The following is a 23,799-nucleotide window of genomic DNA, read 5'->3' on the forward strand; positions in this document are numbered from 1 at the left end:
ATTTCTAAGAACATTAGTTGAGTTCCTTCTCTACGCTGAGCCAAGATTGGCTAGGCCAGCTCTCTTCCTGGTCTAATCCTTGAGTCAGCCTGGGGTGCTGAGGCAAGTCACTTCACCTATAAGATGGCAGTCAGAGAGGCACCTGGGTGGCACAGTCGGTTAAGTATCTGACTCTTGGTTTCAGCTCAGGTCATGATCTCAGGGTTGTGAGATGTTGTGAAATCAAGCCTCACATCAGGTTCTGCGCTCAGTGGGGAATCTGCTTGGGATTCTCTCTCCCTCGGCCCCTCCTGCTCGTTTTCTCTCTCTCTCGCAAATAAATAAATCTTTTTTAAAAGATTTTTATTTATTTATTTGACAGAGAGAGAGAGAGACAGTGAGAGAGGGAACACAAGCAGGGGGAGTGGGAGAGGGAGAAGCAGGCTCCCCACCAAGCGGGGAGCCTGAGGCGGGGCTCGATCCCAGGACCCTGGGACCATGACCTGAGCCAAAGGCAGACGCAGACGCTTAACGACTGAGCCACACAGGCGCCCTGTCAAATAAATAAATCTTAAAAAAAAAAAAATGGCAACCAGCAGCTCTTTTGCAGTGGGTTGAAGTCAGTGAGCTAGCTGACCCATCTAGTGCCTAGAAGAGTCCCTCAGCATGTGTGTTCTCTTCATGCTCTTGTGCCCCTCTCACTGTCCCTGGGATGGCTGCAGGGTCCCCTCTGAGGGAATGGCCCCACTTCCTCTAGATTCATAGCCCTATTTCAGGTCAACAACTCCTCTTGGCTCACCGGTTGCCCTTTGATTGCTCGGGGCCCCCTGAGCTGCAGTCCTATTCAATATCTCACATATATTAGGGTGACACAGACCCAGCCTTTCCCATCAAGGTAGATGGACGTTTCTGCACAGTTCTCCTCTAATGTGACAAAAGTTAACTAGTTTGTACTTAATTTGCAGAACACTGGGGAGTTGTCTCTGTTGAAGTGGTTGAGAGCAGAGAAGAAGGCCAGCCTGGGTTTGGATGCCAGCCCCACCACATTGTGGCTCTGACAGTTTAGGCCACAATACCCCTAGGGGATCAGGGAGAGGTGGGAGGAAGAGGTGCAGCTGGGATTGGTTCTGCGGAAAGTGACCATAAGTCCTGGTTTGCCTGGCCAAGTCCTGGCTGATGACTGCTAGCCCAGAGTTCCCTTTCACTTAAAAAGTGCCCTGGTTTGGAAAATCAGCCATATAGCCTTATGACCTGTTCTGGGAGATTCTGGAGAACTGAGGCAGGCAATCAGCCACCTGGTGCTTCCTAGAAAGATCTCCATTCATAGAAAAAGGAAAATAAAAACAATCCTACTTCTTTGACACATTGTTGTCACAGAACACTGCCTCTCCTCCTTTTCTCTGTACCTCTTAAACCTATTTGGATTTTAGTGTCTATGAAAGACTGCATCTTGCTCTTTTTCCACCTACTATTACATATTACTTTCCCTGTGTATTTACACTCAGTGCCAATGTTGTTTTTAATGGTTGCATCATGTCCGGTCCTGAACCCTAATTTATGTAGCGAATGCTTGGGTGTCCCGGAAACTCTCCAAACTGGAGGGAGTGATCTGGGTAAGACTGGGGTTTGTGCATGGGTGGGAGGGGAGTCTCTGAGCCAGGGACAGGCGGTCATTGCTGAGTTCTTGTGTCAGAATTGTCCTTGGGCTCACAAGCCCTGTTAAAGTCACATTGGTCTCAAAGGCGGTCTGGGTCCAGGCACCCCCACCCACAGTGGGTCCAGGGACCTAGACCACAGGCCCTGTTCCTCTCCCCTGCCCTGCTCTGGTAAGACCCGGAGCAGAAGCAGCTGTATCCAAGGTGCTCCTTATTAACTAGGGGTGCTTCTTTTTAATAAGGTTAGGATCTTTGATAATTTTGAAGTCTACCTTCCATGCTCTCATGGAGCTTGGGGTTTAGGGAAGGACGCAGTTACCGATCAAATGCACTGCAAGAGACAACCTTATAAAATGCTGTGGACAGCGACCACTTCTGAATGGATTTGGGAGGGTGGCCACTAGAGCACTGAGGAAAGCGCCAGTGCTCGGAGCTGACCAGAGTTGTTTCCAGGACTCCTGAGAGCGTGGAGAAGGCGAGCCCCTCGGTTCACCTCGACTCCTCCCGCTCACATTCTGCCTCCTCCCAGTCCGTGTCAGACTGCATGTCCCCCAAACGCTGACTCCTGCCCTGTCTGCCTACCGGTACTCTGGCCACGGCCTCCCACAGACCTCTGGGCCTGGAGCCCGGGTGGTTGGCGGTGTCTCACACTGAGAAATGGTACCCAGGAGGAGGAGCAGTTTTGGAGGGAAGATGCCAAGATCCATCTGTACAGACTGTGTCTGAGGTGCCTCTGGTGTGAGCAGTTGGATCTGTGGGTCTGAGGCACACAACGTGCTCCTTAGCCCAGACGGGGCCTCCCGCCCATTCCCAGCCTCAGTGAGCAGCATGTGGTCCTCTGATCTGAGCCAGAAACAGAGCAGGCTTCTTTGACATGTCCTTCTCCTCCACCTCCTTGTCTCTCCTCCGTCACCCAGTGCTCCCCATTTCCCTTCTGCAGGAGCTCCCTCAGCCTGTCGCCGCCTCCCTGGTCCGGTCCACCATCTCTCACCGAATGCTCTCCCTGCTTCTGCCCTTGTGCCCCCCAATCCAGTCTCCAAAGTAGCAGTCAGCCAGCTTTTCAAAATGCAATTCTGACTATGTTACCCCTCTCTTTTCAAACCTGCCCCTGTTCGTACAAAGACCAGTGTCCTATCACAGCCTTGGGGCCCAGAGTGACTTGGTGTCCTGCCTGCCTCAAGGGCCTTGGGTGTGGCCTGTGAAGATGCCCCCCACCCCAAGGGAGAATGTGCACATTGAGGAGAGAGAAGACCCAGGGCTGAGCCTGGAGGAGCACCCATATTTGGGGGGAGGGCAAAGAAAAGAGGGACTCCTGAGAGGAAACCAACAGGTATAACAGGGATTGGGAAGAAGAACAGAAAAGTAGATGCCCCAGAAGCCAGGGTCACCCCCGTTTTGAGACGGAGACACCCTGATCAGCCAGGTCAGATGCCGCAGAGAGGTCAGGTATGGTGAGGACAGAGTGGATTTAGTGACCTGGGCAAGCTGTCCTGGGGCAGTACTGGGGGCGGGGGCAGCTTGTGAGGGGTTGGGAAGGAGCAGGAGGTGGGAGCCGAGACAGCATGGCCAATGTGACAGACTGACAGATAGGGAATTTGGTCACGCCAATGAAAACAGTTTCCCCGGGAGCAGCATGACTGCTGAGCGGAGTAGAGAACGATCCCAAGAACAAGTAATTGGTCCAGGAACGGAGCCAGCTGGGGAAATTGGCACAACCAGCTGTTTCTGTAATCCCCTGCTAAGATCCACTGGCTCCTTTAAATCATACGGTTTGCTGCATGTAAGTTTTCTGCAGGACCTAGGGTTTGAGGACAATCAAGGGAAGAAAAACTAACATGCTAGACCATCCCTCCATGAACTGGATTTTTTGGGAGAACTGATTAACGACCAGTGTAATCCCACAACGGTGCTCCTCCTGTCTCCTTGAACCAACGTGTTTATTTCTCCAACCAACATATAAGCCCCACAGTGAGCCAGCATGCTGCTGCACATGGGGGACACGGCCGTGAACGCTCCATCCCAGTATTCAGGCCAGCACCAGTGCACGCAGACGCAGATATGAGCATGCATTGCACACGCATGAGGGCATGCTCTGTCTGTGGCCGAGGCAGCCATTCTCACCAATGGGCTGGGTGACATACTAGGGGCCACCTCCCACCTCTCCTTAGGGAACAGAGCATTCCCTCCTCTGGCCCTCTTGACTTTGTCCTCTCTTGGAGAATCTGGACTTCCATCTGAGCTGTCTGGCACAGAAGAAGCAGGGCCCTGCCATGTTCTCCCATCCAAGCCCCATTGTCCAGATTGGGTGCCGCAGGCTACATTAGATCCATGGACCCAGGTTAGGGGCAGCTGACCTGAGGATGCCCCATCCTTGTTTGAAGGATAAGTGCCCTGAGTAATGTTTAATCCTGGTGGCCCAGGCACCGGTCACTCATTGACTGATGAGGCCAAAGTCTGTGGCCAAAAGAGCTGAGGTTGCTTTGGGCTTTTCTCAGAAATCACCTCTTCCCCTGCAGCTCCCTTCCTAGTATGGCTCCAGCCCTGTGCCTTCATGCCGGCCTCAGGGACCAGGCCTGAGGGTGACAGTATACTCCCAGATGGCCGTCCCATGCTCCAGCTTCTAGGTTCCAGACCTGAGGCTCTGAGCTCCTGCTTTAGACATCAGGTCCTGAGCTCCATGTTCTGGGCCTGGAGCTCTAAGCCCTGCACCGTAAATTCTCAGGTGCAAGTTCTAAGTTCTGGGCTCCAGGATCTGAGCTCCAGTCTCCTGGCTCCGGTTTCAGGCATCCCATGTCCAGCCAAGCAGGGTCTCTGCTTCTAGGCATCGGGCTCTAGGTTCTGGGCTGCAGCCCCCAATCCCAGATTCCAGTCTCCAGTTTTTATTTTATTATTATTTTTTTAAAGATTTTATTTTTAAGTAATCTCTACACCCAACATAGGTCTCAAACTTACAACCCCAAGATCAAGAGCCTCACACTTTACCAAATGAGCCAGGCAGATGCCCCTCCAGACTCCAGTTTTTAGACTTCAGGCTCTTGGCTCCAGCTTCTGGTCTGGGCTCCAGGCTCCAAGCTCCAGCGGCATGCTCCAAGCTCCAGCGGCATACTCCACACTCCAGGTTTTGGGTCTGGCTTCTCCATTCCTTCAGCCCCTCAGCAATAAGGCTGGGAGATGGGGGCCTACTTGGCTAGTGGGGTTATTGCTGCCCGCCCGTCTTAGCTGGCTGGGACTTCATTCTGGCTGCCAGCATCCTGGGCTGGCCTAGAAGTGGCATGCTGGTTCTATGGTGCTTCTCCTTGGGTTTCTGCCTCTGTTCGACCCCCAAGCCAGTTCTCTGGATAAAGGAGCTGAGATGGTCACAGAGCACCCCTTGCCTAGGCAATACGGGAGCCACAGGATACACACATATGTTCATGTTTCAGCTTTTCTTGGACGTGCCAGGACCACCAGGGACATGAATGATGCCCCTGTTTTTTGTGCAGCCGTATGGGCCTGGGCTACGTCTGATTCAACGTGTGTTCCTCCCCATCCGGGCCTTTCTTTCCCTGTGAAAGCTGAATTCCAGCCTCTAATCCCCCAGAAACTGGAGTCACCTGATCACCGGCCAGGCCCTCTGCATGGTGCACCTTGTGCTCGCTCTTGGGGGTAGGGATGGCTGCCCCAGGGAGCATCTGCCCACCGCTGTGTCAGCACTTCCATCCGGCAGCAGGCGAGCAGCTGGTGCCTCTACCTGCCCCCACCGTGGCCCAGGGCCGAGGTCACTGCGTGCTCTGTGCTTGCCCTGTGCCCATCCCATATCATCTGCTTGACTGTCGCCGTGACTCTCAAGAAGGGTAAGGGGACCAGAGACAGGTAGCAAGTTTCTCTCTCAGAGGTTGGGTCCTTTGGCCGTCCTCAGGGCAGTCACATCCACTCTCTGCCTGTGTCCTCCATAAGGTGGGGGTGCTGGGGACTGCAGAGCAGTCAGCAAATGTGTGTTCTCTCCCCTCCTTCGCACTGGGTGCTGGGTGGGTAGGCAGACTCCCCTCCAGGCTTCCCATCTGGTGGGGTGGGGGGGAAGCAGCTTCCATGGCTTTTCCCAACCACCCAGGAGTCTAGCTCCATGCAGTGCAGGGGCTTTGAAAATGGCCTGTGGGTTGACCAGCTGGTGCCTTTTGCCCCTGGGCCTGGACCCCTATCACTGCAGTGAGGGCCAGGACCTTGACGGATTCTGAGAGTGCAGAGCTGGGAGGAGGGAACTGGGTCTCCCTCAGCCCAGGACAGCTTCAGGGGACATGTTGGGGGATTGTGGCAGAGGGACAAAGCAGCCAGCCAAAGTGGGCCAAGGTGGGTGCTGGGCTGAAGCCCCCAAAGGAAGAGTTGGTTCTCCTTCTGGAGAAAGGGATGGTGGGCCAGAGTGACAAAGAAGTGGCCTTGAGAAGTTGTTTGTGTTATTATAATTATTTTACTAGCATCCTTTAAAAAGCATTAAAGCTTAAGTGAAAGTGTCCTTTGTCTACTACCCCCAGTCCTGGTCCCCTCTCCATTTTCCTGTCTGCTTGACATGTATCTTTCTAGAATGTTCTCTATTCTTTCTGTATCCTTATAAGTATGTCTCTGTTTGTGGTTTATATAAAGGTATCATGTCATAGGCATTGCCCCACTTTCTTTTACCGAACAATAACACATCTTGGAGAACTTTCCATAGCAGGACATGTTCTACCCAATTCTTTATCTGCTGTGTGGTATTGCAGAGCATAGACACACCACCGCCTTTTTGTTACCCCACACCACACCCCCACCCACATTTGTCTGTTTGCCAGTTTTGGGGTCATAAACAACCCTGCAGGGATGGGGCTCCTTGTGCCTGGGAGTGAGTGATTCTCTGGTGATACTGCTGGGGTCACATGCTGTGTGTTTTTAATTTTTAGCAGAAACTCCCAAGCTGCTCCCCAGAGCAGCCATATCAACGTATCCTCCCCCAAGAGGGTGCCGGCTTCCCATCAGAGTTCCTCCCTGGTGTGTGTCCCTGAGTCAGACAGTCTATGTGCTGGTCAAGCTCCAGCAACAAATTCCTTGCAGGATCCTGGACTCGTCACTTCCCTTCCTGTAGCCTTGGTTTCATCCCCACCAGGCTATTTTGTCATGAGGACAAAAATGAGATAAAGGATGGAGCATGCCTAACTTGGGGGCCTGAGTTGATATGAATTTTCCTCCCCGCTGCAGGAGCTAACACCTATGTAGGCTCTTCCACCTGACCCATGACCTCCTCTATCATGGGGTAATCGCATCTGTTGGTCCCTAAGAGTAGTAGGCATCACTGCTGGGTCTGCAGATAGGCAGGGGTGGTTGAAGGGTGGGCTTGCCTGCAGGATCTGCCAACTTTGGGAAGATACCCATCTCTCACCTGGTGTCCCCACGTCTCTATCTAGGCACATGGAAAGGTGTCTCTGCCCCCAAGAGAGAAGCCCCAGGGCCCAGAACTATAAGGAAGGTTCTGCGGCTGATTGGGGAAGGGACATGGGTTTTTCTCCCTACCCCCATCTGGCCACAGACTGTGATCCTGGTGCTATGCAGTCCCCTGCCCAGGACCCCACTGCCCTGCTGTCCCTACATCCTTCACTGGGTCTATCTGAGGCTGTGGAATCATTTCCCACTAGGCCAAAGGGATACAGCAATGACTACGAGGGACAAGGTCACTGCCATCAGGGCATGTTTTTCATATTGTCAGCCAACAAGTGTAAATAAGTAAACAAGGTCATTACAGAGTGGGATGAGCACTATGAAGGAAGAAAACTAGACAGCGTGGTAGAGAACAAAGTTGGGGAGCACTTCATATCTTGTATCAGTCCGTTTGGGCTGCTATAACAAAAATACCAGAGACTAGGTGGCTTATAAACAACAGAAACTTATCTCTCACAGTTCTAGAGGCTGGAAGTCCAAGACCAGGGTGTCAGCACATTTGGTGTCTGTGACAGCACTCTTCCAGGGTGTAGACAGCCAATTTCTTGTTCCGTCCTCACAGGGTGGGAGGGGTGGGGGAGCTCTCTGGGATCTCTTTTATAAGGGCACTAACCTCACTCATGAGGGCTCCACCCTCATGACCAAGCACATCGCAAAGGCTCCTCCTCCCAATACCATCATCACCTTGGGACTGGGGTTTCAACATATGAATGTTGGGGGGTGGGGGATGGACACAAACGTTTAGATCCCAGCATCCGGTGACCAGGGAAGGCTCCGCTGAGGTGTTCAAACTGAATGATGAAGCAGAACTTTTGTGGTTGCAGGTCTTAGAAAACCCAGAGTCCCAGGCACATGCACACAGAAAGAATGTGTTGGCTTGCCTAAATGAGAATGTCTAGGGGTGGCTGACTTCAGGCCTGGGTGAATTTAGTTGTTCAGGTAAGTTTCGTCAAGAATCTACTTCTATCTCTCAGTCCTGCTCTCCTGCATTGGCTTCACTGACATGCAGGTTCTCTCCCTGCATATCCTCTGTTCAAATCCCCGGGAGATGGTCGATGACCAGGACTGGGATTTTGATTGGGGTCAGAGAATCAGCCCTGCACCAAACTCTGATTGGCCAGGCCTGGGTCATGAGCCCCCCTCCAGCAGCTAGGGGGTCTGGTCAACCCAGCCAAGCAAAATGAGCAGAGGGGGCAGAGGGCTGAAGGCCCCCGAGAAAGGCTCGGGTCCAACTTCTGGAGAAAGGCATGATGGGCCAGCAAACCCCACTGATCTCTCTCAGGAATTTCAAGAATGAGGTGCCATGATGGTACACGGCAGCGGGGCGCACAGTTCCTGGCAGAGGGGACAGCAAGCACAAAGAACTAGAGTGGGGAAGAGAGCTTGACCTGCCTGAGGGGGTCAGGAGGGTCCCTCACTCCCCAGGTGCCCCTTCGAGGTTCCCATGTCCCCTTGTTTCCTCTGTCTCAGCAGCACCGGGACTGAGTCTGGCTTCTCTGCCCACATGCTGGGCCCTCCTTCTGGGAGGTCCTCCCTGCTCCCCCTCCCTGTGTGGGCTGCCTAGGGACAGGGATGACTACCCAGCCAAAGCAGGCAAGGGACAGAACCTGCCCCCACCACAACAACCAGGAGCCTCCACAAGGCCCTTAACGCATCCAAAGGAGCCCACAGCCATGTCTGCAGAGACACACTCGAGCCCCACTAGAAGCAGAGGACAACCAGATGCTGTGCTCTACTCAGATCCAGAGACTGAGGAGCAGCATGAGGACAGGTGGCAGAGGCACAGCTCCCCAGAAGGGTCTTCCCCTCCCTCCCCCCTTCCTCCTTCCCTCCCTCTCTCTGTCTCTCATATTCACACCCCAATACTCTGTGCAGTCAGGAAGAGAAGTTCTGACAACAGGAAGTCAGGGGGCACATCCTGAGGTCCCCAAGGGCTTCCTGGCACTGACCTTGGTGACAGAGGCAGTGCAGTTTCAGAGGGGGGGTAACACAGGGTAGACAGGCACACAAGGAACACACCTCACGGGAGAATAATAATTACTATTATAATAACAATATCGTACATCCAGGACAAACCCAGCTGCCCCAGGCCAACTGCAAAATCCATACGTCCAGCAGAGCCTATGTGAGTAGAGTGAGGGGCTGCCCACCTGCACCCCCAGGCCTTACTCATACCAGCTCCCTGAGGAGGGGCCAGCCCCACCTCCTGCTCCCTGCTGAGGCTTAGCACAGGGTGGGGGGGCTGGCACCGCCAACGCTGCCCCTCTGTGCTGGGCATGCCTGTACTGGGGAGGCGAGGCCCACCTCCCCTCAGTGACCTGGCAGCAAGGGATGGGTGAGTGAACTGATGAGGGACCAAGCGGTGGTAGCTGTGGGGTGTGGCTCCTCTGAGCCCGCTCTCCACCCCCGTCCAGCTCTTCCTGCGGGCCTGCCCGTGGCAGGAAGGGGCCAAGGACGCTCATGTCAAAGACAGGGCATGCAGAGCGGGCCCACGGCATGCTTGGCCCGCCAGGTGCCATGCAGCCGGCCTGGACTGTTGGGCAGCTGTCAGAGGCCCGAGTGGTCAGTGGAGTCCAAGGGGTCCCCCTTGGGCTGGACCTCTGATTCAGTCTGTGGTGGGGCCTCCTGGGAATTGGACCCTTGGGCCGGCAGCTGCAGAAATTCTGGAAGCACCAGGTCCTCTTTGCGCAGAAGGCCCCTCTGATCGTGGGCCCCACTGCTCTGCACCCGATTCAGCAGCTCCACCAGGCCTGGGGGGGGGGCATAGAGTCAAGAGGCCCACTGGTGCTAGCCCACCACCATCCTGCTGCCCTTACTATGATCACAGCCTCCCGAACCTCCTTCTGCCCTTCAGCCCCTCGGGTCCCCCAGCCCCAATGGACACTCTTCCAGCCCCAAAGACATGCAGGTGCCGGCCTCAGCTCAAGCCTCTCTGATTCTACCCACCTTCAATGGTCCCCAATGCTTCTGGTCCCTAGCTCCCACTGTCCCCAAAGTACCTTCAATGTCACAGGTCTGCCGCTTCCCAGTGAGACTACTCGGCCCCTCCGCCATGGAGTTGAGGGACAGTGGAGGGGGATAGGCAGCCTTGTTCTGGGCTCTAGGTTGGCCGCCCTGTAAGAACGTGGAGTCAGGGCCACAGCTGGGAGAGGAGGTGCAGTGGGTAGAAGGGGGAGCCCTTTCTCTCTCTCTCACCTGGCTGCGACGCTGGGCTATGTCCCTAGCTTCGGGAATCTCCACACCTATGGCAGAGCGCACCGCCGTTAGTGTTTGCCTCCCACCTGGACCCCTTCCCTTCTGGGCCAAAGCCATCTCCGGGGACCAAGCCCTGGGGCCTTGCTTCTCTACCTGGGTGAGTGTCCAAAACCAGTCTCTGGGCCGCCACCGAGCTCACTAGCTTCCCCAGATCCAGCGGCTGCTTCTCGCCTGGCTGTGGGGACAGGTCAGCAGCCCGCGAGACAGGCAGCCCGCGAGACAGGCAGCCCGCTCCCGGCCGCCCCTGCCCTGCCCCGCTGTCCCCCGGCTCACCAGGCACAGCGCCACCTGTTGCGGGCTCAGGCCATGCTTCGCCAGAATGGGCTGCAGCGCCTCTTGCAGCCGCTTGGTGGGCTTGGCGGAGATCCGCACCACGCGCTCCAGAGCCACCAACTCGACCCTGCACGGGATCCTCGCGCTGCGGCAGGGCAGGAGAGCGCGCCCGCCTCTCCCCCAGCCCCCCAGGGACAGGTCCAAAAGGGGGCGGAGCCTGAACTGGGAGGGGGTGGGACAACTTGGGGGTGGGCCCTTAGCCCCTGGGACGCAGTTAGCACCAGGGGCGGGACCTGAGAGGGAGAACAACAGCCTGAACTGGGACCCAAACAAGTGTTGGGACCCAGGACCCAAGCCTGGGAGGAGGGGCACTCACTCGAAGGTGATCCTGTTCTCCAGCCGCACTTCCTGGTCCGCCAGCACGGTGCAGTCCTGATCCAGGACCAGGGCCTTCTGCAGATGCCAGGCAGGGGTCAGAGTCCCTCCCTCCCCAGCCCCAACCATCCCCAGGGTCCGAGGAAACCACCTCACTTCCTCCGACAGCCCCCACTGGGGCCCCTAAGGGTCAGAGGGAAGGGCCAATGGGCGGGTGAGCCACAGAGATGTGGATGGAGTAAGACTCCTGGCTGGAGTGGGAGCCTAATATGGCCAAAGCCAGGGAGAAGGGTGGCAAGAAGGTTGGACAGCTTTGGAAAAGAAACGGAGTTACAGGAAGCATGCGAGTGGGGTGAGCATGGAATGGTAAATGAGGCTGCTTGGATAAGGAGAAGGCCTAGGTCCTGGACCATGAGGCCGCCTCTTCCCAGGCCAGGCCAGGCCAGGCCAGGACCTGCCCCCTTGACAGCTGCCCCCTTGTCTCTCAGGCATGTGAAACCCAACCAGACCAGCTGGATGCATTTCCTTCCTCACCACCCACCTTTGATCAGCTACCCAGGCCTTGTCCCTTTTTTGACACTTGTCCACTTCTCTCCATCCCCACTTACTACTTGTCTCCTCACTGCAACAAGAGCCCTTCCCCCAAGACTGCTGTGAGGCCAGAGGAGGTAAAGTATCTGGCACAGTGCCTGGCACACAGTAGGTACATAAACAGTAGGTGCAGAGTCTACTGCCCCTATAGGCCCCCCTGTCTGCCCTAGCCTCTTCCAGGGATAGGCCTATGTTGTGCTGCAGGGACAGGTGGAGTGTGGGTGGGGAGTTATATTCAGCAGTCATGAATGCCCATCTGGGCTTCAGAGGCGGCATGGGTGGCCTGAGTGGGCAGAGCTCCTCCCACTGCTGCCCTCCCAGTCCCACTCTCCAGGCTCCGGAACTTGCCCTGCACTCCTTACCCACATCCAGGGCTTCATTTAAGCTGATCCCTCTGCCTAGAATGTCCTCTTCCGACAGCTCGGTCAGGCAAACTCCTCCCTGCCTCCATTCTTCCTTCACCAACAGCAGCCTCTTCCACAAAACCTTCGTGGAACCAGCCAGAAAAGCCTACCTTCCCTCAGAAACTCTCTGAAGCTTCAGCTCCTCTTCCCTGATCACATCCTGCCTGGCTCATCTCCAGCTTGGCAGGGATCCCCACCACGGATGTGGACCTGGAGGACAGAGCTCAGGCCTGGGTCCCTCTGCTCACCCTTTTCCTTAGATTCCTCTTTAAAGCTTAATGCTCATTTGTATCTCAAGAAAAGTTTTTCATGGGCTAGGTGTGTTTGGGTGCCCCTGACAGCCATGTCAAGGATGGCCAGTAGGAACTCTGGGAGTGATGGGGGAAACCCAGCTCTGGCAGTGGTTCTCCCTGACTCTAGCTCCGCAGAGCATCACGGTGAAGATGATGGGTGAAGCTGGAAGCTGGGAGGGGGTGGGGTGGGGATGGGACTTTATGGAATGAGAGTGGAGGCCTGAGTTTGAGGAGTTGGTGCTGGGTTGCCTTGAAGCTGGGCATGGGGGGAGGGGCAGGGTTGTGTTGGGGACTGGAATTAGGAAGGGGGTGAGAATAGGACTGGAATTGGGGTTGAAGTCATAGCTGAACAGAGATAGAAATGGGGTTGGGGTCAGGATCAGGAAGAGAGTGAGAGTTGGGGACCAGGCCAGATTCACACCTGCTCATTGCCAACCAGGTAGACCTTGATGTCAGGTAGAGAGAGGCCTCGTTTCTCACAGATGCCTGCCAGCATGGCACGGATGGTGAGGCCAGATCGTGCCAGGGCCAAGGAGGCTGTGCCATCGGGCAGGTACACACAGCAGTACTTCCCTGGCCGGCTTTCGCTCTCACCTTCTGTGCTCCCAAGGCTCTTCCGGTGGCTCTGATTCGGGGCACGAGTAGAGGGAAGGTCATGTGTACACATTCAGGGACATGCAGAGAGGCACACACTCGCACACACATGCCTAAGGGCACACTTTTCGGCAGGCAAAGATACTCCTCCTACAACAACATATATGCTCACCCAGACATAGGACCACCCAGAGACAGGTCCTCCCCCGGACCCACATACACCTGCTGGGTACACCTGGGCACATGCATGGGGCCCAAGGTGGTGAGGACAGGAAGAAAGTAAGGAATATGAGGGGCTGGCAGCAGGGAGATGCAAGTGGTGACCATGACTAGGAATGATGGTGGCCCCACAAAGGTGCATGAGTAGTGGCCCTAGCCTGCACCTCATTTCCCCCAGCAGTCTGCTCACCTCAGATTTGCTGTTGACAAAGGCCAGGAAGCCAAGGTCCAGACTGGCGGACGAGTTGAGGGAGCCCTGGGACTCTCTGCGCAAGGCCGAGTTTGGGGCCCCAGTTGCCAGTTCTAGGGGAGAGGGAGCAGTGAGCAGAACAGCCCTTCCCCCCCTCCTCACACCCTCTTCTCCACAACCTGATGGACCCCGCTGGAACCCTCCCGCGGGGGTCTAACGCGGCTTGGGACCATGGAAGTGTTGCTACTGAGGGGGCTTCGCAAACTTCTGCTCTAATCTAGAAACCAAACCACCGGGGAAACGTGGTGGTCACAGAGACCTCTATTTCGGTTTTCAGATTTACAGACTGTCGATGCGACAAGTAGGAGGAAGGGGGAATTCTCAAAGCTTGCCCAAACTCCCACCCCGACTCTTCTCTTTGGCCTCCGACCCTCACCCCTGCGGAAAGACTTGCGGAGCAGGCGGCCCCCAGAGCCCTCAGCAGATGGCAGCTGCCCCAACTCCTCCACGCCCAGCGGCAGCGACTTCCCGGGCTTCAGCTTCGGCTTCTGCGGGTACAGGAAAGGCGCTGGCACCGGGCTGGAATCCAGCCCACGTGCAGACCAGGGGCACAGCCCTACAGATCTGCACCCGGCCCCCTGCTTCCCACAGCCCCTAGTCCGCACCTTCCTCGTGGAGTCAGGGCTGCCCGGGCTGGAGGAGCCAGGTTCCCGCAGGGGGCGTCCTTCGGCCTCCGCCAGGAGACACTCACGGTACAGCGGGGACTTGACGAAGCGCGCGTAGCTGTCGAACTTCATCAAGTTGAAGATCTGCGGGACCGCGCGGGGAAGGTGAGCCGGGGAGGGTGCTCGGCTTGGCCCAGCCCTCGGGGTGGGCTGGGTCCCCGACCTGGCAGGCAAGACCCTAGCCCCTCCCACCCAACTCTTGGTCCAGTCCCGCCCCCACTCTTGGCTCCGCCTCTACCTCAGCTAGGCTCCGCCTCTAGCCCATGTTCACCGCAGCCTCTGGTACCGCCCTCTGACCAACGCCCTGCCCCTGCATTTTACTTTGGTGCGGGCATCCAAATTTGCCCTTTTCCGAACCCCACGCCCATCCCACCCACTACAATCGGGCCCCGCTCCTGGATCTGGCCCCGCCTCTTGCCCTTTCTTCCAAGGCCACGCCCCCTAGTCCCATGAGACCCCCGGAAACGCTCACCTGGAGCTGCTGCGCGCGGAACATGTCCGGTCGGGGTTGTGCCAGCACCTCTTCGCCTAGCCAGGCCTGCCGGTCGATGTTCACTGGGCTCAGCGCTTGGCTGGACAGGAATTCCTGGTAGATATGGCGGGCTTCCTGAGCAAGCTGTTGCAGGAGGGACAGAGAAGGTCAAGGACATGGCCCAGGCTCTGGTCCCACCACTCTGCCCCAGCTCCCCTTTCCCCCACCTGCTGGGTGTCGCTGGCCGGGATCTGCTGGAAGCGCTCGCAGGCCTTCCAGAAAGTTACATTCTCAGCGCTGAACTCCTTCTTCAGGAACTCCTGGTGCGGAGGAGGAGGAAGTTAGAGACACGGAGACCCAGTCAGGGGGTGCGGTAAGAGATTGGGCTAGAGATAGGGCGAAGAGGCCAAGACAGGCAGATAGGGCCAGACAGACAGATGGGGCCAGATTGGAAGGCACAGAGAGAAAATGGAAAGTTCCCGGCTGAAGGAACAGGAAGAAGGTGCCAAGGAAAGGCCGGAGGAGGCAGCTGACAGAGGAATCCCACTCTGGTCAGCCTGAAGCTCCATCCATGTCCTCTCCCGTGCCCGCTGCCCCCCCCACCATAGTGGCCACTGCCACCTGCTCTCCCGATCCCACCACAAGGCTTACAGTGAAATAAGCCAGCCCCAGCGGGTCCTGCAGCAGCCGCTCGAAGGACAGGCCCCAGCTGGCCACAGGCTGCTCCTCGGTGGAGAAGGGGCTGCTGGGGCCACTAGGGAGGCTGTGGATACTGAGGGAGCTTCCTCGGCCCTCGCCCTGGCCCTGAGGCCCTGCCGTGCTGCTCAGCTCTGTAGGTGGATGGACAAGTGTTGGTGAACCTTGTGGCCTTCCCCAGGCCCTGGCCCAACCCCATCTGTAGGTATTTTCCCTGGATAGGTAGCAAGTGACAGGGGTGTCCCCACCCTGTTTCCACATACCCTCCCCCACCCCAGCAAGCCTCCTCCATACCTTTTGTCACTTACCTCCATCTGAGACAGCCAGAACCTACAAGAAATCCAAGGTAGGCAGTCAGAGCAGAGCCCAGGGTGGGTTCTCAAGGTACAGTTCTGGGTTCAGGCCCCAGGACAGGAGCTGTGTTCTCCTCCCCCTTGAGGGCCATTCCCAGCCAGGTCACTGCTTGCTCAGCATTTTGCTCAGGCTCCTCCTGGCTCCCCTTCCATCGTGTGCCAACCACCGTGTGCTGGGACTTATGCCAGTTACTTTCCATTTGCCCCTGGTTCCCTCCTCCCTCAGCATGTGCTGGGTAAGCCCAGGTGTACAGCATGGTGGGGATCAGCAGAGACTTTGAATCTTGTCTCTGCCATTTACTAGCTGTGTGACTCGATACTTGTTTGTCTTCATCTGCAAATAGGGGGTGATGATAATAATAGTAACTTACTTCCTGGGACTATTGTGAAGATCAAATCAGTTTAAGACATTTCCAGCATCTAGAACAGTGGCCAGCATGTGGTTAATGCTGTATCAAATGTTTGCTGGTGTCTATAGCCAGTGATCTCTTTGTTGGAACTATTTCCTCTCAGAGAAGAAGATCCTGAGAGACCCTGGGCCCCACCCCACCTTAGGCTGGTGCCAGGATGCTATTTTATAGTATAGAACAGTCATTCTCAGACTCTAATGTGCATTGAAATGACGAGTAGGAGCCCACCTCCAGAGATTCAGGCTCAGTAGGTCCAGAATGGGGCCGGAGACTTTCCATTTCTAACAAGCTCTCAGGCAATGCTGATGCGCTGGTCCATAGACCACACTGTGAATAGCATTGCTGTAGAGACCAACTCCATCCTCCCCCACCCCTCCACCCCATGCACAACTCCGACTTCTCTGGGAATCCCAACCATTAGTGAAATAGAAAAAACCCTCCTTTCAAAATGACTCTTGCAGTGGTTTCCCTTGGTCTTCCTACCTTCCTAGCAGCTCCTCCAGCTTCCTCCTCATCTCCTACCCACACAAGATGGCCTCTACCCCTCCCTGACTCTGACCTGGGCCCTTTCCCCCTCCCACATCTCCCCAGATCCAAACCCACAGAGCCAACTTCCTGCTATCATCTCTGCCCAAATGTCCCACAAGCCCTTCCAACTCAGCCAGTCCCAAAGGAAGCCACCTCTGCCACCACCAAAGCAGGGCACCGAAAAGTTTCCCTACATCGTTCCTGTCTTTCTTCCCGCCACCTGGGCTCAATCATCCCCAGTTCCTCCCTCTCTCTCACATCCTATATTCTCACTAGGCTTGTCACAGGAGTTTCTACCACCTGTCCCTTTGTTACATCCCCACTGGAAACAGGTCTGCAAACATCTCCCCCAGGAAGCCTCTCCCTGCCCTCCTAGCTGGAATCTCCCTCTTTGCTCCCCACTCTCACCTAGAAACACTCAGGTCCCACATCTGTGGGCCAGAGCTGGCCTGGAAATATGTAGGACATTATTAATATCTTGGCCCTTATTTTTTGTAAGTGGGTTTAACTGACTGAGCCACCCAGGAGGCCCAAGATTTTTTTTTTTTCATTTTACGTTGAAAGGTATTCCCACATTTAAAAATCAGGAGTTTTACATAAACTCCTGTGATGCCTCAACTCCCCGGAGCTTCTTCCCAGCATGACAATGTTGGCTGGCACTGAGCAGCAACGGCCTTCCCTGGAAGGGGCTCATGTTCTCTTCAGGGGTCTCTGAGGCCAGTTTGATGCATTTATGTTACTTACGGAGGCAGGTGCTGCCCCAGACTGCCCAAGTTCCAATTTGTGCTGTGTGATCTTGGACAAGGCGCTACACTTCTCTGTGCCTCAGTTTCTTTCTCTATAGAAATGGGGCAAACGCTTCTCCTGACTTCAAAGGGTTTCTGTGACTAAATAAGTTAAATATGTAGATAAGGAACCCAGAACACTATCTGGCATGAACGTTACTGTTATTGCTGTTGGTACATTAGTATTGATGTCTGACCCTGCTCCACTTCCGAGTTTGCTAGCCCTGTTATAGAGGAAAGAACACAGGTGTTGGGGTCTGTCAGACCCAGATTCAAATCCCAGCTCTGCCCTTTTCCAGTTTTACACCCTCGGGCTCCTCCCTGAGCCTCGTCTCCCACTTGGAGTGTGGAGGTGAAAGGTTGCTGAAGAGGAAAGAAAGTTGGCGCAGAACGTGGCTGGGCGTGGAGCCCATTTGCAGGTGCCCCACTCCCACCCCCGGCACCCTCGCCCTCCTGCCTCTGCACCCCTCATCTGATGGCTTCTTCCCTTCTTCCGAGTCAGCTCCAGCGGCTGGCTGCCAGAGAAAGTCCCAACTCCCGGGCTGCACGAAGACGACAAATTGAAGGCCAGGGTCCCTTCCAGCCTGCTCCTTCCGTTCCTGGCAGCTCTGCTCATGCCGCACCTGCTTGTCCTGCCTGCTCTGTGGCTTTGCCAACCTCAGGGCTGCTGTCACCATCCTCTGCCCCAGGCTCCCGGAACCATCCTGCCTCCCGCTCCATGGTGGCCACCTGGTCCTCCGTCCCCCCTAACGCACTGGCCTCTCTCCCCCCTGCCCTCTATCCCTGCACTCGGCCTCTCCCAAGTTCAGAGCCCCATGGCGGCTGGGGCAGGCCTGGAGCCACAGATAGGGCATAGGCATCTGCAGCTGAAGCCAGCCGACACTCCTATTCCGTTTTATTCTTGACATTATGTTGAATTCACTGTCCGTGTCTTTCGGCTGGCTCCCAGGTGGTGGCTGTGGCCAAGCTCCCTGCCCCGGGGGCTGGAGCAGTTGCTGGGTTACAGCTGAAGCTCAGCCTGGGCCTGACTAATGAACCCCTTCATCCTCCCCCATCTCCCTCCCCCTCACTCCACCCTACACTTTATCAAACTTTTCTAGGTTCCCCACGCCCCTTCCCACTCCTGTTTCCTGCTTTGCTGCTTTCTCTTGCTGAGTGCTCCTGCTCCCCTCACTGAACTAACTGCTCTCCAATCTCTGCTCATTGACACCAGTCCCCTCCAAAGACCAGTTGCCCTGAGCCCTCCTGCCCACCACACTTCTGCCCATCCGTGTCTAGGCCTCTCTCTCCTTACAATTTGGTAGCTCCCGGAGGGCAGGCCTGGTTTGTAGAGGGAACCAACCTGAACTCCCTCCCATGAAGCACCCTCCTTGCTCTGGTGCCAATGAGCAGCCGTCAGGGCCCTAGCAGTCCTCCTCTGCCCTCCCATGAGGCCCTGGCACCCCCTTCACCAGGGATCCTTCACCTCTGAACCCCCCATCTCTGTTGTCTCAGTCCCTCTAGCCCCACTGGTTGTTGATCCATAGAGTTGGGGCTGAGATGGGGTAGGGACAGAGATCCAGAGGTGGGAGGGAGTGAGGATAGGGTCCAATTTCAGTTCCACCATTCAAGGGCAAGTAAATTCCTCCCCTGGGCCTCAGTTTCCCCCACAGGGTAGAATGGGGCTCGGCATTCCCAGTTTCTTGGGGCTGCTAGGAAGAGTGAGTGGGTGTGTGAAAGCAGCTGTCAGGGGCTCTGCTGACCTCATACTGATGCCCTGCCCAGGGCTCCTGCCTGCCCAGTCTCCCGGGCCTGGGGAAGTTGTGCTGAGCAGGGCTGGCCTTGCGCCACCCTGGCTTGCCTGAGAAGTGGTGAGTGAATGGGAGAAAAGGGGAAGAAAGGATGAGGAAGGGTGTGGTGGAAGGTGACACCCCTGACCCATGATCTGGCCTCAGTTTGCCATACCTTTCTCTTAGGCCCTGGAAGAGCCACTGGTATCTAAGGATACTGAGGTGAGAGTGGAGTAGACCAACATTTCTGAGCTCCAATTGTGTGACAGGCTCTCTCTGACAGTACACATCCATGTTCTCACTCTATCTTCAAATCTGTGTAGCAGGTGTTATTAGCCCCATTTTACAGATGAGAAAACCTAGACCCAAAGAAGTCCCACAGTGCGGAAGTGGCTGAGCTGAAGTTAAAAGCCAAGTGTGTCCGACTGGAGCCTGAGGTCTTCCCTCCATGAAGCCGCCTCCCTGGGCAGACAGATGTACAAGGGGAACTGGGAGGCCCAGGGCCTCAGCCCTTTGGACACGGGTGGGCAAAGTCAATCAGGGGTAAAGGGCCCAGGGGGTCCTCTTGAACTCTACCCTCTGGAGAGGTCAGACCTCAAAGGGAGGGCCCATTTACTTAGCATCTTCTGTGCTGGGCACCCTGTACCATCATCTCGTTTCATCCTAGTTTGGGGAAACTGAGGCCCCAAGATCCTCTCTGGATAGATGCACAGAGAACCCTGGGTGCCTGGCCCCTTCAGCCTGAGCCAGCCCTGTGGAGCTGAACCCTAGCCCTGAGCTGGATGCCAAGAAGGCAGGCGGAGCTGCAGCAGGCTCTGCCTTGCAGGTCTCTCCAGGTGGGAAGACTCACTGGGCCCCCTGAGCGTGACAGGATATGATAACCACCACTCTCCAAGCTTTAGGCCCAGCTTCCCCTTAGGCCATGTCCCTGTACACACACCCTGTGTTTCCCCACATCCAGCCCCTTCCCCATGCCATCCCCTCTTCCAGATGGCATATCCTTTCAAGAACTTCATAGCACAATGCACAAAATGATCCGACAAGTCAGTTCTCCCTTCCCAGGTCCTCCTCAAGCTTTCTCTACCCCGGATCCATAGCTCTTACCCAAATCTGAATTTTATTCTGGTATTTGTACCTGAGTCTTTTGTGCCTTGCCAGACCGGGAGCTGCTTGAGGGTAGGGGCTAGGGCGATGGGTTTGGGTCTCCAGTGCCTAGGACAGGGCCGGCACAGAGCAGACCTATGGCGGGGCCGTTGACTGAATGCCTGCATGAACAAATGAAGCGGCCTTCGGGGTTGTGTGAAGATGTCTGTGGGAGGGGGCTGGGAATCATCTCTAAGTGACAGGATTCATTGCAACTGCCTGACAAGCTGAGTGGCGGAAACACGAGGCTGACAAATGAAGCTGCCTCAGCAGGGAATGATGGCAGCCGTGGGCGGGGGTAGTGGCAGGGGGAGGTGGGGGAGGACAGAGCCAGGCATTTCTGGGAGGTGGGGGACCACTGGCATTGAGTCAGAGAGGCTGGGTTCAGATGCAGGCCCCTCTACTTGCTGGCCGCCATCAGCGTGTCATTTACTCCTCTGAGGCTCCATCGGGGGCGTAACTCGTGGAAGGAGCCTGCTGCCTGCTCCACAGGTGCCTCTGTGTGCGCCCCTGCTGACACCCGTCCGCCCCTCCCCCGTCAGCTGAGTGCCGTCTCAGAAAGCGGACGGATGGCCAGCGAGCAGGCGAGCCGTGACCCTCAGGATTCCAAGAGGTGACATGGAGAGTTCAGAACAGACCCAGGAAGGGCAAAGATAAACCTGTGTGCGAAGGTTGCTGCCAGGAACCAGGGCATCTGTGAGCTGGCCAGGGCTGGGCGCAGAACTTGGGTGCCCTCCCTTCTCTGAATGACTTTGGGGTAGAGAAGCCATGGGCTGACGTGGGAGGGGCAGAGGCTGGGTCCATCTCCGGGCACCCTCAGTTGCCCTCCAGTTCTGGGCACTGCTCAGAAGCACCAACCCAGCTGCCCGCTGGGGTGGGCATGAGAGTGGACATGCTCCTCCTTGGCCTCGTCACCTGAGTGTCATGCCTCTAGAGTTGGAGGACCTTAGGTTCTTGAACTTTCAAAGTTAGGTTGATGGTAAAGACAGTGAGGTGGGGAACTGGGCCAGCTTGATGGGGTTTGCCTCTCTCCCACCTAACTAGCCTGGGGATGGGCAATAAAGAGACACTGGAAGGAGAGGTGGAGAAAGGTCTTGGTAATTAGGAGGCAGGAGTGTGAGTAAGACCTCAGTTTCTGAATGAGGCAGGGGATCCTTGAAGAGGGGTTGAGAATGAAGGGAGGCATTGGGCTGACATTTATGGAGCCCCCACAATGGGTCAAGGGCCTCATATTCATCATTCCACTTAATCATCTCAACAAGCCTTGGAGAACTGTTCCAATTTCCTCATTTTACAGGTGAAGAAACTGAGGGTCAGAGAGGACCCCTAGTAAGGGACAATGGAGCCAAGACTGGAACCCAGTTCTCTCTAGACCCATTGGTTTTGTCCCATAGTCCTAGGCTGGGGCTAGCTTGGAGGTTAAGACACTGTCTGGCCTTTCTGGGGTTGTTAGGAGGGGTTGGGGCTCTGCCAAGAGGGCTGGTATCCTAGGGAGAGAAGGAAGGCCCAGCACAGTCAGCCCCATCAGCTGAATGAATACAGAAGCTGGACTGTCTGAGCACAGCTCTGATTTAAAGGTGAAGTAGCCAGGGAGAGGGTTAGAGGGCACGGCAGCAGCAGTAGCAGTAGCCAGGGCATCCGAGCACCCAGCTACTCCCACTCTTTCTGGTGGCCCAGGAATAGAAAAGACAAGCTGCACCAAGCTGGCCTGACCCTGCTGACCCATCCCAGGCTGCCCAAAGACTACTCGTTCTGGCAGGAAGCCTCTGAGCAGGTCCAGCTGAAGAGCAGTGACCCACTGAGGGTTACCCCTTACCTGACCTTGGGCATCAGGATGTGGGGTGAGGCGGGAGGAAGGCTGAGGCTAAGTCAGAAGTGGGGGCCTGGGCCATTGTGGGGGTAGGCAGGGGTCAAAGGGCATGCCAGGTCTCCCTGCTGCCCTGGGATGCGGGCAGCCCTGGATGGGGCCAAAGTGGCAGGAGAGGAAGCAGTGGGGACCAGAAGCCTATGCCCACTGTACTCTGCTCTCCTCTCCGAGGCTGCCCAGGTCCCCAGCTGGGCCATCTAGAAGGTCCTAGGATGAGAGTCCCAGGTCCCACTACCTGCTCCTGTTTGTACCCAACTTCTCCTGCCCACCGGCAGCATGCAGGCTCTTGCCCAGCCCTGCCGGGTGTGCCTCCTGGGCTCCACCCTGGGTGTGCCCACCCCTTCCCCATGGGCCTGGCCTGGAGCCCACACTCACCATGCGCCCATTGGGGACACCCAGGTGCTTGGGTTTCCCCGGCATGCCGCCGCTGTTCACGGGTCCCTGCTGCGAGGAGCGCCCACCATGGGGACCGTGGGCAGCCCCGGCCAGAGCTTGCACGGCGGCAGGCAGGCAACAGAGAGAGCCCGGCTCTGCTCCTGCGGGCCCTCACATCCTGAAACACCAGCTCACTACCTCTTTTCTCTGCCACAGGAAGTGTCTCTATAGAAACCGAACCACAGAAAGAAGCAAGGTCTAAGAGAGCGAATGCCTCTTCCTACACACACACACACACACACACACACACACACACACAAGCACACACATGCGCGTACACACACACATTCACAGGCACACACACGCCACCAGTGCACCTTTGGCAGTGCCCCACACTGTTACCAGCACATTGCAGAGGCCTCTGTGCGCCCAGGAAGGAGCTAAGCCTGGTCTGGCCCAGCCCAGGGAGCTCTAAGATCATGTCCAGGCACACAGAAGTGTGCGCTTACACACTTAGTCACCTTTTTGCACCCTGGCGGGGGTGCGAATGCGTATGCACAAACATACGGATATGCGCACCGAGTATGCACACAAGTACTTTACTCAGCACATGCTTATCTCACACCTGCTGTGTTTGTGCTGCGCAGGTGCACACTCAGTACCCACCCCCACCCCCGGCAGCTGTGCGCATGCAGAGCGACTACCTTTATCCCCAGACACTGCCCAGGCATGTGTCCAAGTGTACAGACAGATGGACACCTTGCATGCATGGTCATGCACACCCAAACCGTTCAGGTATACATGTTATAAACACATAGGCTCACCCTTCATAAGAAAACCCTGGGCCTGTGACAGGCACAACTGCACATAGGCACCTAAGCACCCAGCCACCCTGGTGACATGTGCCCACCCCCCCAGGCAGGGGAACACGTTGGTGGCATCTATGTGTGATGCCTGTGTGTTCATTCTCACTCACACAAAAATCCTACCTTGGTGTAGTATGGTCAGCTGAAGAGTGACACCCTGCCCTCCCAGCCCCGGCCCCGGGCCGGCTGAACTCGGGGCCCCTAACCAGAGTCCTCAGTTGGCCTCTTTCTTATACAGGCATGCACCTACTACAAGGGCTTGCGTTTTACCTTACGTTATGGGCTTAGTGCGCTCAAGTCACCCACCGCTCTGGTTTGGGTCCCTCTTCAGTTTTCTACCCTCTATCCTACCGTCCCTATCCATGGCTGTGACTTGAACCTCTCGGTGGCAGAAACTGACTGACTCTTCACCACAAGTTCATGTCCTCTTCCTCTGGGTGCATGCTTAAACTTTAATTTCCCAGGCTCACTTGCAGTCAGGTGTGGCCTTGTGACTAGTTCCACCAAGTAAAAGTGACTGAAATGATGAGTGCCGTCTCT

The 23,799-nt window shown here is 56.1% G+C and overlaps 1 protein-coding gene across 1 annotated transcript; it reads right to left on the minus strand.

Moving 5' to 3' along the window:
* Positions 1-9,101: 9,101 nt before the first annotated feature.
* RGS14 (regulator of G protein signaling 14) lies at positions 9,102-22,597 on the minus strand. Its single transcript, XM_028102756.2, has 15 exons — positions 22,394-22,597; positions 15,472-15,493; positions 15,119-15,297; positions 14,695-14,787; positions 14,468-14,611; positions 13,936-14,079; positions 13,707-13,818; positions 13,271-13,383; positions 12,689-12,892; positions 10,981-11,057; positions 10,605-10,731; positions 10,425-10,506; positions 10,272-10,318; positions 10,076-10,190; positions 9,102-9,826 (listed from the first exon to the last, which is right to left on the minus strand). Exons 1-15 carry the CDS (start codon positions 22,436-22,438, stop codon positions 9,624-9,626), a joined length of 1,707 nt encoding a protein of 568 aa, XP_027958557.1. The 5' UTR covers positions 22,439-22,597; the 3' UTR covers positions 9,102-9,623.
* Positions 22,598-23,799: the final 1,202 nt, after the last annotated feature.

This window comes from Eumetopias jubatus, unplaced genomic scaffold, assembly GCF_037043125.1.
Source record: "Eumetopias jubatus isolate StellerSeaLion01/CBP00866 unplaced genomic scaffold, mEumJub1_p1.0 scaffold_5, whole genome shotgun sequence".
Taxonomy (NCBI): Eukaryota; Metazoa; Chordata; class Mammalia; order Carnivora; family Otariidae; genus Eumetopias; species Eumetopias jubatus.

What these genes read in the sequence shown, in the direction of transcription:
- RGS14 (XM_028102756.2), bottom strand. Translation starts at nt 22,438, where the DNA reads ATGCCGGGGAAACCCAAGCACCTGGGTGTCCCCAATGGGCGCATG. An exon ending in TGGGGCTGGCTTATTTCACT is followed by an intron (nt 14,788 to 15,118) that starts GTAAGCCTTGTG and finishes CCTCCGCACCAG; the next exon opens with GAGTTCCTGAAGAAGGAGTT. An exon ending in ACCTGGTTGGCAATGAGCAG is followed by an intron (nt 11,058 to 12,688) that starts GTGTGAATCTGG and finishes TGGCATCTGCAG; the next exon opens with AAGGCCCTGGTCCTGGATCA.